Here is a 12,339-nt window from a genome sequence, read left to right on the forward strand (position 1 = left end):
CAAGAAACTAACAGTAAGGTTTGTTTGCAGATTCCTCTGGTACTGTCTCAGCTGATTAGAGCCATCTTCTCATCTTGATATCAGGAAAGCATCTTTCTCAAAGAAGTCTGTATGGCTTGCTACAGGTAGGAAAGGACAGTTAAGATAGCCATTTCTGCAACTACTGTTTCTGAAGTACCTTTAGCTTGAAATAATCAGTATGCCAAATCAGCGCATTTGGGGGTGGCATGTTCAAATTTCCTTCAGATCAAAAGAACAGAAAGGTCAGAATCTGGCCCTTATACAGTAACTGCATGACAGATGTTGCACTTGAAACAATGATACTCAGAGGAACAGCTACAAATGTGCAAAAATAATTAAAACAAGATTCCAAAATCATGCCATAAACGAAAACAAATTTCAGTTGGACTAAGCATCTAAATGTTAAAAACAAAAATTTTTTAACTTTTGGAAGGCTGAATAAGACTATTTTTATGACATTTCCTATACAAAAACCAGAAAAAGCAAATCATTATGAAAGATTGGTAAGATTACATTAAAATTTAAAAATTCAAGATTTCATAACCAAAATATGAAGACAAACCAGACTAAAAAAGATAGTTGAAACATACATAACAGATTATTAGTATTCAAAATATGTAATATCTAAAAACAGACAAGTAAAAAAAAAAAGAGAAAAATGAGCAAAAATGCCTGTAATCCCAGTGCTTTAGGAGGCAGCAAGATGGGAGGATTGTTTGAGTCCAGGTTTAAGGTTACAGTGAGCTATGATCCTGCCACCACACTTCAGTCTGAGCAATAGAGTGAGATCTTGTCTCTTTAAAAAAAAAAAAAAAAAGGAGTAAAAGATATGGCCTCAGAAATCACACACTGCACTTGCTCAATATCCTGGTAGTTACAAAAGTCAGCACTATAAAATGCAGAAGGCTATACGGGGGCATGAACACCAGGAGGCCAGGGATCACTGGTGCCATCTGGAGGCTGGCTACCACATACATAAAACAGTATTTTATAGCGCTTTTAAAAAATATATTTGTATTAAAAATATAAAAACACACGCTAGAATATATGCCACCTCTAGAGTTTACCTCTGGGGACTCTAGGGAGGGAGGAAAGGGACAGGATCAAAGAGGTAACAAAATGAACTTCAAATGTATCTAATATTTGCAATTACATATATATGTGTGTCTGAAGAAAATATAGCCAAATCCTGACATTTATTACATCTGCATGGTAGAAATACATGGATTTTCTTGAACTCATTTGCCTCTCCTGTATCTTTGAAATATGTCAGTAAAAAGCTTTAAGGTAATGAATCCAAAGAAATGGAAATAAAATGTGCTTTTAATAAGAATTTATTTTTACACATTTTAAAAACTGCAATTTTCAGGACATGTAAGAATATTTTTCTAATAGTGAAATAAGCATATTTCAGGACATGTAAGAATATTTTTCTAATACTGAAATAAGCATTTTGGTATAGAAATCACACCCTATGTGTGATCTTTAACTAAAAAAACTAATCAAGAACTATGACCTAATATGTTAAACAAAACTATTCTTTGCCCATCCATCTGTCCCCTCTCATAGCCCCATTGCTGGGCGTTAGAATATAGTTCTGTACATATCTCCATATCTACAAAGAATTAAGATGTCATATCAAAGATGTCCAGAAGTTATATATGGTGGAGAATTAGTTGGCTTAATCGTTGACACGCAACACAAAACACCAAAAGCAACATAATATACAAGACGCAAAATAGAACACTGTCACTAAGGTCAAATAATACAAAAAAAAAAATCACATCATTTAAATTTGATGCATTGCAAACAAAGTAACTTCTTTAGAATTATTATGTATACAACCTGCAAAGCTCAAAAAGTAATAGCACAGAGCCATAAATCTGATAAGGCACCTTAAAAATAGCCATCAAACATATACAAATATCAAATACAAACACGGTTAAACTGCAAAAGCAGTAACCACAGAAATAAATAGGGAAAAAATATGCATTCCTTCTAGATAGTCTCCTTTTTCTGAAGTAAAGTCTTTAAAAAAAAAAAGTACAAAAAATATTTATCATATATTTTAAAACCTATCATCAAAGTCCAAATCTCTGTAAAAAAAAGAATGTTTTTCTTCAAGTCAATAAAGTTCAGATTCATACATTTTCTAAAGAAACAATGACAGTCTTCATGCTAAATATAGGAAGAAAAAAGCTTTTAATTATGTTTGTTAACTCTTTTATTCAACAAACATTCAGTGAGTGCTGTGTGAACCTGTTTTAGGTGCTGGGGATATAGAATAAAGACACAATCCTTAGCTGTAGACAACTTAGCCTAATGGAGCTGGATCCACCACTGGCAACCTTAAAGTTACCTCCCCCCTTGGTCCTTAAGATGAAACGCAATTTCAAACTCTGCCATGCTTAGCATCTTGTTGCAAAACAAATAATCGTCTACCTAGTTTGCTAATGGTAGCATTGTGGCTCTATTAATATTAACCATCTATTGATGAAGTTAACTTTTAAAAAGGACTCTATGAAAGTTCAGAGGCATAAAGTATTTAAGGACAAACAAGTACTGGTCCGCAACAAAAACAGCATCGGTATTCTGCTTTCACAAAAGCCAAGAAAACCAAGAAAAATTTCCTTCTGAGTATATACAGAACTCCTGGACAGAGGTCATTCTATACGTGTGGTACATGTACAAATATGACATAAGAAGTCTGAATGATTGCAGTCATTATTAAACAACGAACTATGCCAAATTAGTCATCAGGTTTCAAAGAATCATAGCCTTCTTTCAAGAGGTCTCGCCATGTTTTAAGGAATCGTGCATTTTCCGTACATTTGAAGGCAAGTTCTTCCACTTGAGCTGATACTGCAGATGTGGCTTCAAGAAGTTTGGTTAATGAAAAGGCTGCCTAAAACAAACAAAAAAGAACTCAGACATAATTTTATTTTTAAAATTCTCATCTCATTTTATAAGTAGTCTAAAAAAGCTTAAGGCTTTGAATCCAATGCCCATGTTATTTTCTTTAAAAGTAATCAATTTTCAAACTAAAGCACTGGCTCTTTCAGGGAACCTAAGAAAATTATTTAATATTGAGTAGACTTTGAAGAAACAGGTCTGCTAGAAAAATATCCATTATGTCTGAGACATGACAAATCAGTATTTTTTTGTTGTTGTTGTTGAGATGGAGTTTCGTTCTTGTTTCCCAGGCTGGAGCGCAATGGCGTGATCTCGGTTCACTGCAACCTCTGCCTTCCGGGTTCAAGCGATTCTCCTGCCTCAGCCTCCTAAGTAGCTGGGATTACAGGCATGCGCCACAACGCACGGCTAATTTTGTATTTTTAGTAAAAACAGGGTTTCTCCATGTTGATCAAGCTGGTCTCGAATCCTGACCTCAGTGATCCGCCCGCCTCGGCCTCCCAAAGTGCTGGGATTACAGGCGTGAGCCACAGCGCTTGGTCCAGTATTGTTGTTTTCTATGAAAATACACTGGAGTCTCAGCTCAACAAGATAACTTGGACCCCTTGACACTAAGTGCCAGAAGTATCTGAGGGATTTCATCATAAATAATTCTTACTGCTACTTGGGTAACATGGGCACTGACCTGTGAACACTTCAAACAATGAAAATGTATAGATCAAAGAACAGAAACTCTAAGCTCTGACAAATAACATCAAAAAATCACACACAAATGCAGAAAACACTCAGCTCCTGGTGGAAAATTCACTTTTCAGCCAAACGTTTTCTTCACCGATGATATAAAATAAAACATTGTTTCTAAATAACACATTAGCACTTCATTCTACATATTTACTTGCAATCAGTTTGTTCTGCAAAAATAAAAGCTGGATAAGCACTTTAGTCATCCTTAAAAAAATACTTGCGGAAGCAATGAGATAATCTGGTTCATCCCCTAGTTTCCAATCTGCAGGAAAGGTCAGGCCACAGAACTCTCCCAGAAGGTTACACCCTACATACCTCATTCCACTTGACCCACTCAAGAGAACATAAAACTCCCCTTCCCTGTCTTCTCCCCTCCAGTGGTGTGTGAGTTAGGGTTGGGAGGTGAGATGCTAGTTTCTGGGGATTCGAGATTTAATAGAAACTATCCTAAGTATGCATTCTAGCAATCCTACAAAGGGAGGAGTCCTGAACTAAACCGTCAATGAAGCCAATCCACGTGACCTAAACCCTTCAAGCTGGGTCCAGCGCTAAGCGGACCTGGGGCAGACAATGGCATTATCAGCTGTCCCTGGGCAAGTAGCCAACTAGAACAGCAGGCTCTAAGTCCCATGGAAAGAAATCACAGCCTGATCCTAAGCACCCACAGCCAGCCAGCAAACCCATGCAGTGAAAACTATTCTCCGATGGGAGAAGAAGAGGCAAAGAGAGCCAGCAACAGGCAGCACACAGCTGCGTGGCTTCGGGTTACTGCGGATGATTGAAATCAGAAGGCGAGACAAAAAGAAACCAGTAAGGGGTGGGGCGGGAGGAGGGATAACCCCTTAAGACTCCTCACCACCAAATCTAAAGGGGGAACCCTCAGAGAGGGGTAGCACTTCAGCTGCTGGCATTCTCCCGGCTTCCTGCACTCACGCTCTGGGGCGCAGAAGGGCTGGTCGTCCCGGGTCGTGGGGATTGGGGGACTCCCTAGCCACGCGAGCCCCGCCGCTGCCAGTCTTCCCAGAGGCGCCGAGGGGGGACGCGGTCCCGACACCACACTCACATCTCCGATCTGCAGCTCCACTTCCTCCAGCGGGTCCACCGTTCCGCCGCTGCTCCTGCTCGGAACTGGCCAGCCCAAACTCACTGGGCCGCCCGGGGAAGATGCTGCAGAGGCGTCTGAAGAGGAGGGAGAAGAGGGAGGCGGCGGCGGCGGCGAAGAAACCTGCAGCTCCTCAGCGTCTGCCATGGGGAAGGGCTGTGACCGCGGAATCCGGCCCGAGCAGCCGAACCGACACCAACTGTCTTTTAACCACTCGCGCCCAAAGCCGAGAGGCCCCGCCTCTTAGCGCCAGAAATCCCGCCCCGTCTCCTCGTGGGTCTCAGCCCTGGACCACAAAGACTTTTCATTTTTCGGGACAGCCAATCATATGAGTCAGTTCACCTTAGGCCGCTCACGGATCCTGCGCGAGCCTCCAGTGGGGCTCGAAGGGCGCGCGTATAGAAGACTACACCTCCCAGGAAGCCGTGCGCGTCGCCCCGCCTTCTACTGCGTTTCACTGCGCGTGTGTTGTGCTGTGAGATTCGTGGACCCCTCTGGCCGCGCTCTGGCTGTTTCACCGCGCCCCGGCTGGGACTTGGAGTCCCTTATCTTTCCCTGGTTTGGTACATGACCCGGAAGCCTCGGCTGGCCGCCGCGTCATCCATGGCGCCGGCGCAGAGCGAGAAGGAGGCGGGAACGCAGTGAAGCAAGAGCGGTCAGCAGAGCGGGGAGGCGAACTGCAGCAGAGTTCTTGCTTTCCGGCAGGTGATGGCGCCCCCCGCGGCCTAGATGTCCAGCGCCCGCCGCGAGCAGCGGACAGTCCTGTTGTGTCCGACCGAGAGTCCTGGTGACTTCGAACATGCTGGTGCCGCTAGCCAAGCTGTCCTGCCCCGGTGAGAGGGAATGGGCGGTGGGGTTAAGTGGAGGAGTTAGGGCAAAAGGGACAAGGCCGGTCCTGGGGGCTGTAGGCACCTCTCGCACCTTCTCTCATCAGCTTTCTCAGGCTATCTAGGGCAAAGGTCACGCTCTGTCAGCTTGATAGTGGACCCTGGCTTCTTCCCTCCGGTTGCCCCAGTTGGAAGAATTAATATCTAGGCTAAAGGTCAAGGGCGGGGAAAACTTGTCAACACGTCCTCCGCACCACCACCACCTGTCAGCACACACATACCTCGGTGGACTCCTGAATCCTGAATCCTGGTTCTAATCCTCAAACCTTTGTTGGAAATGGAAAAAAAAAAATCGTATTTGCCCAATTTTTCTCCCTGTCCTGACCTGACTTTCGTTTTCGCAGCCGTCCTAGTTCAGTCTAAAGAAATTGAAGTCTGATCTGTCACATCATGGTTGACATTCATATGTTGACCAAGTCTCCTGAGTGTATCTGGAACCAGGAGTTTTTCTGCGTTGTCTAAAATTAACTTTAAGGGCTGGGCGCGGTGGCTCACGCCTGTAATCCCAGGACTCTGGGAAGCCGAGGCGGGTGGATCACCTGAGGTCAGGAGTTCTAGACCAGCCTGGCCAACATTTTGAAACCCCATTTCTACTAAAAATACAACAATTAGCTGGGCGTGGTGGCCCACGCCTGTAATCCCAGCTACTCTGGAAGCTTAGGTAGGAGAATCACTTGAACCTGGAGGTGGATGTTGCAGTGAACCGAGATCGCACTACTGCACTCCAGCCTGGGTGACAGAGCCAGACTCCGTCTCAAAAAAATAAAATAAAATTAACTCTAAGGGCCTTATCGTGTTATGGGTATTCTTTGAACTATCATGACAGATGAAGTTGGATGGTCTTTTTAAAGTTTTACTTAAATTTTTGTTGTTGTCGTTAATTCAAACAGAAAAGTTCCCTAAAGGATCTCATATTCTGTCATAACTGGCTTTATTTTTTTAAAATCTTTAGTTTACTTAAGTTTTGGTGGTAGAATAAGTATAAATATTAAAAATTCAAGGATATTCTTATGAAATTTCATGAAAGTAGAATTTTGTTAAATTTGGCTTCCATATATTAAGAAATTAGAACTTTGTTTAAATCTCATGTCGCCCATGCATTTTTTGCTGCACTTAATGTATGGATAAGATGGTGTTTGGAACATTAGTCAGGTGCTATCTGCTTTAGAGCCTAATTTAGGTGCAATCAGCCTTGAGCCCAGTGCTAACCAAATTCCACTACCATTTCTGTTTTCTTTGGATGGCAATTCATTGCCATTTTCATAGCCTGCTGGCATGAAAGAGGTAGACACCAATGTGCCAGCTGTGTGACTTTGATATGGTGATGCTGTGAGTTCGGTGGACTTTGTGACCTCTCTTCTCAGCCAAGGAGACTGAATATTTAAATCTCTAAAGTGAGATAACAGATGTGTTTTCAGAAAAGGGGTAAAGATTGTGACTTTTTTTTCCAATCCTTTGGAGAAATTCAGACTACACAGTTCCAAATATTCTCAAGAAAATCAGTAGCTATACAGGCAGTAGAAATACAGTTTGTCATATGTCAATCATCAGTTTTCAGAAGTAAATAACTTCTATACACTAAACTACAATGCATTGAAAACTATTTTAAATATTCATTATAGTGTATTTGAACTCTTGAACTGAGTTCTAGAATATCTTTATGTATTTAATATACTTTTTTTTTCAAAACTTAGGATAGGTGAATAGTTATCTAAGGCTTAAAAAGTGTTCCCAATATATAGTTTTTTTGTTTTTTTATTTTTTGATACAGTCTTGCTCTGTTGCTCAGGCTGGAGTGCAGTGATGTAATCTCAGCTCACTGCAACCTCTGCCTCCTGGATTCAAGTGATTCTCATGCCTGAGCCTCCCTAGTACCTGGGATCACAAGCGCCTACCACCATGCCTGGCTAATTTTTGTATTTTTAGTAGAGACGGGATTTTGCCATGTTGGCCGGGCTGGTCTCAAATTCCCGGCCCCAAGTGATCCTCCTAACTCAGCCTCCCAAATGCTGGGATTATAGGCATGAGCCACCACGTCTGGCCCCAATGCTATAGTTTTTAGTATGCATAAGTAAATTCATTTCTTTGCCACTTTTTAAAAAGATGACCAAACAGATTTTTATTGTCTAAAATATTTGCCTTTTCACAGAAAATGACTCTGAAAAGCATTAATCTTTTATAGTACCATGTGTGAATCATAAATGAATGCTCTAGTGAAGGAAAGTACAAAAACGACTATCTAATATTTAGTCAACAAATATGTATACCTAACATTAGGTTTTCACATACAACAAGGTCAATGCTTTTGGAGCGTGCTATCTGCTGGAGAATACTGACAACTAAAGACATTTATATTTTTACCCTTTTTTGGTCACATAAATGGTTTAAATTTTTAGTCTAGTGATATTATAACTTTTTAGATTTTTATCATTCTTAGAAAATAACTTTGAAAATCCTAGATTCGAAAAAAAAAATTACCTGTTTTCTTCATAACATTTTTGTGTGTGGCTATAAATGTTCTTTTTTATAACAGCTTTAATAAACTTTAATAAGATATGTCACAAACCATACAATATATACTATTTAAAGTGTACAATTCAGTGGTTTTTTAGTATAGTCAGAGTTGTGTAACCATCACTGCAGTCTATTTTAGAACATTTTCATCACCCCAAAAAGAAACTCTGTATTCACTCCCAAGCCCCTTCCAGCATTAGACAACAGTTAATCTACTTTCTGTCTCTATAGACTACCTTATTCTGAATATTTCGTATACATGGAAGCACATACTATGCTGTCTTTTTGTGACTGGCTTCCTTCACATAACATTTTGTTTTCAGAGTTCTTCTATGTGGTAGCATATATCAGTATTCAATTTCTTCTTATTGCTAAATATTTCATTATTTGGATATATTACTTTTTACCATTTATTGATCGACATTTGAGTTGTTTCTACTTTTGGGCTGTTATAAATAATTCAGCTATTGGCCAACTGTGGTGGCTCACACCTGTAATCCCAGCAGTTTGGGAGGCTGAGACAGGCAGATTGCTCGAGCCTAGGATTTCGAGACTAGCCTACACAACGCAGTGAGACTGCTTGTCTACAAAAAAATAGAAACTATTAGCCGGGCATGGTGGCATGCACCTGTAGCCCTAGCTACTCAGGAGGCTGAGGTGGGAGGATCACTTAAGCCTGGAAAGTCAAGGCTTCAGTAAGCCATGATCACATCACTGCATTCCACCCTTGGTGACAGAGTGAGACCCTGTCTCAAAAAAAAAAAAGAAAAATAAAAAGTTCAGCTAGGAACATTCATGTGCAAGTTTTTGTGTGGAAGTATGTTTTCATTATCTTAGGGATAGACTTAGGAATGGGTCATATGAAAACTCCATGTTTAACCTTTTGAGGAACTGCCAGACTGTTTTTCAAAGAGACTGCATCATTTTTACATTCCCCCAGGAGTATATGAGGGTTCCAGTTCTTCCACATCCTTGCTAACTCTTGTTATTGAAACTGCCCAAGGGGTTCTCCTTGCCCACTACCCAGACAGAGCCAATTTATCAAAACAGGATAATTAGAATAGAGAAGGAGTTTAATTCACACAGAGGCGGCTGTACAAGAGACCATAGTTTTATTATTACTCAAATCAGTCTCCCCGAAAACTTGGAGACTGGGGATTTTAAGGATAATTTGATGAGTAGAGGGGGTCAGAAAATGGGGAGTGCCAATTGGTCAGATCAGAGATGAAATCATAGGGAGATGAGTTTGTCCTCTTGCACTGAGTCAGTTCCGGAGTGGGAGCCACACGACCAGATGAGCCAGTTCATTGATCTGGGTGGTGCCAGCTGATCCATCAAGTGCAGGATCTGCAAAATATCTCAAGTAGTGATCCTAGATTTTAAAATAGTGATGTTATCGCCGGGAACACTTTGGGAAGGTTCAGAATCTTGCCACCTCCAGCTGCATGACTCTTAAACCATAATTTCTAATCTTGTAGCTAATTTGTTAGTGCTGCAAAGACAGTCTGGTCCCCAGGAAGGAAGGGGGTTTGTCCTGGGAAAGGGCTGTGATTGTCTTTGTTTCACAATTAAACTATAAACTCCCAAAGTTAATTCAGCCTACTCCCAGGAATGAGCAAGGACTACTTGGAGGTTAGAAGCAAGATGGAGTCAGTTAGGTCAGATCTCTTTCACTGTAATAATTTTATCTGTTATAAGTTTTGCAAAGGTGGTTTTATTATTACTTGTCTTCTTGACTATAGCCATGCTAGTGGATATAAAGTAGTATCTCATGTGGCTTTGGTTTGCATTTCCTTGATGACGAATGCTGCTGAGCGTCTTTTCATGTACTTATTGGCCATTTGTATATCATCTTTGAACAAGTGTCTATTCAGATCCTTTGCCCACTTTTTAATTGGGTTATTTGTCTTTTTATTACTAGGTATAGGAGTTCTTTATGTATTCTAAATATAAGTCCATTATCAGATATATTATTTGAAAATATTTTCTTCCATTCCATGGGCTATCTTTTCACTTTCTTGATGGTATTCTTTGGCACACAACAGGTTTTAATTTTGATGAAGTGCAATTTAACTGTACTTTTTGTTGTTGCTTGTGTTTTTGGTTGTTCTATCAAAGAAACCATTGCCTAGCCCAAGTGTTGATGAAAAAGCCAAACTCCGTAAACTATTTGGAGATATTAATTCTGAGCCAAATGTGAGGACCATGACCCATTATACAGCCTCAGGAGGTCCTGAGAACATGTTCCCAAGGTGGTTGGGTTACAGCTTGATTTTATACATTTTAGGGAGAGAAGTTACAGGCAAAGACATTATCAATACGTGTAAGGTTTACGTTGGCTTGGCCTGGAAAGGCAGGACATCTCAAAGTTCACGAATTTGTGTTGGGCCACATTTAAAGGCATTCTGGGCAACATGCTGCCCATGGGCTCCAGGTTGGACAAGCTTGCCTTAAAAGGTATCAGACTCTTAGTTAAATCTCTTCTAGATCAGGAAAAGGCCAAGAAAGGGAAGAGAATTCTCCACAGAGTGTAAATTTTCCTCACAAGAGACAGCTTTACAGGGCCAATCCAAAAATTATGTCCAAGAAATATATTTTGGGGTACAATACTTTGATTTCCTCTAGGGCCTGTTGTCATGTGATGTTATACCAGAGTCAGGTTGGAGTTGGTATCCTATTGCTACAAAGAGTCTGTTCTGTCAGTCTTAGGATTTTGATATTAATGTTAATGATGGTCAGTTATGTCTGAACTCCAAAAGGGAGAGGGTATAATGAGGCATGTCTGACCCCCCACTTACCATCATGGCATGAACTACTTTTTTGAGTTTCTTTGGAATCCCCTTGGCCAAGAGGAGAGTCCATTCAGTTGGTTTAGGGGCTTAGAATTTTATTTTTGGTTTACACAAGGTCACAAAGATTTACACTCATGTCTTCAAAAAGTTTTATGGTTTTAGCTCTTATATTTGGGTTTGATCTTTCTTATCACCATAATCTTTTTTTCAGCTTTTAACCTTGAAATAGTTTTAGATTTACAGATGAGTTGCAAAGATAGTACTGAGTTCCCATATGCCCTTTGCTGAGCTTAATGTCTTATATAACCATAGTATATTTATCAAAACTAAAATATTAACATTGATGAAATAAAGTTAATTAAACTACAGATTTTATTCAGATCTTCTTTTTCTGGTCCAGGATCCAGTCCAGAGCACAAGGTTGCCTTTAGCTGGCAGGTCTCCGTAGTCTACTTCAGTTTGACAGTTCCTCTGTGTTTTCTTGTGTCCCAAGACCTTTACACTTTTGATATGTACTGGTCGAGCATTTTGTAGAATGTCCCTCAATCTGAGTTTGTCTGATGATTTCTCATGATTAGACTGAGGTTAAAGATTTTTGGGGATAAATACCACAGAGGTAAAGAACCCTTTTCACCACATCGTATCAGGGGATACATGGTATCAATATGTCTTATTGCTGGTAGCGTTAAACTTGACCACTTGCTTAAAGTGGTATCCGCCATATTTCTCTACTGTAAAGTTAACATTTTTCACTTTCCATTCTCTACTTGTTAGAAGCTACCTAGTAAGTTCATCCCACACTCCTCAAAGGGAGGAGAAAACTGAAAGATTTATGGATATATCACCGTCTTTTTTTTTTTTTTTTGAGACAAAGTGGTTGTCGCCCAGGTTGGAGTACAGTGACGTGGTCCTAGCTCACTGCAGCCTCGAATTACTGGGCTCAAGCGATCATCCTACCTCAGCCTCCTGAGTAGGTAGGACTGCAGGTGCATACCACCACACCTAGCTAATTTTTTTACTTTTTAATTTTTGTTTCTGTAGAGAAGAGGTCTTGCTATATTGCCTAGGCTGATCTTGAACTCCTGGCCTCATGCAGTCCTCCTGCCTTAGCTGAGATTTACAGTCATGAGCCACTGTGCCCAGCCCACCATAGTCTTCTCTACTTTGAACTTTCCCTCATAAAATCTTCGATCAAACAGAATTCATTTTGACATAGGGAGCAGAGTATACTTTTTTCCTGAATGGCTTTCTGGCTATCTCTGCACCATTTAATGAGTAACCATTTCTTCTCCCTAATTTGAAATGGTATCTTTATTATATACCATATACGTATGTGTACTATTTCTGAAGTCTTTATTCTTTTTTT

The 12,339-nt window shown here is 40.5% G+C and overlaps 2 protein-coding genes across 3 annotated transcripts in view; one reads left to right on the plus strand and one right to left on the minus strand.

The window, feature by feature from the left end:
* Positions 1-1,360: 1,360 nt before the first annotated feature.
* On the minus strand, positions 1,361-5,172 carry C5H4orf46 (chromosome 5 C4orf46 homolog). The gene is made up of 2 exons (XM_025385039.1): positions 4,742-5,172; positions 1,361-2,926 (listed from the first exon to the last, which is right to left on the minus strand). The coding sequence occupies exons 1-2, from the start codon at positions 4,925-4,927 to the stop codon at positions 2,771-2,773; spliced, it is 342 nt and encodes a 113-aa protein (XP_025240824.1). The 5' UTR covers positions 4,928-5,172; the 3' UTR covers positions 1,361-2,770.
* Positions 5,173-5,226: 54 nt separating this feature from the next.
* ETFDH (electron transfer flavoprotein dehydrogenase) overlaps positions 5,227-12,339 on the plus strand; it is a 38,406-nt gene continuing 31,293 nt past the window's right edge. For both annotated transcript variants that reach the window (XM_025385036.1, XM_025385037.1), the window contains exon 1: positions 5,227-5,613. In XM_025385036.1, the coding sequence (XP_025240821.1) occupies positions 5,580-5,613 (34 nt within the window). In that variant the 5' untranslated portion in view covers positions 5,227-5,579. The remainder of the gene's footprint in view (positions 5,614-12,339) is intronic.

The sequence above is a fragment of the Theropithecus gelada genome, chromosome 5, assembly GCF_003255815.1.
Source record: "Theropithecus gelada isolate Dixy chromosome 5, Tgel_1.0, whole genome shotgun sequence".
NCBI lineage: Eukaryota > Metazoa > Chordata > Mammalia > Primates > Cercopithecidae > Theropithecus > Theropithecus gelada.

What these genes read in the sequence shown, in the direction of transcription:
- C5H4orf46 (XM_025385039.1), bottom strand. Translation starts at nt 4,927, where the DNA reads ATGGCAGACGCTGAGGAGCTGCAGGTTTCTTCGCCGCCGCCGCCGCCT. An exon ending in TGGAGCTGCAGATCGGAGAT is followed by an intron (nt 2,927 to 4,741) that starts GTGAGTGTGGTG and finishes TGTTTGTTTTAG; the next exon opens with GCAGCCTTTTCATTAACCAA.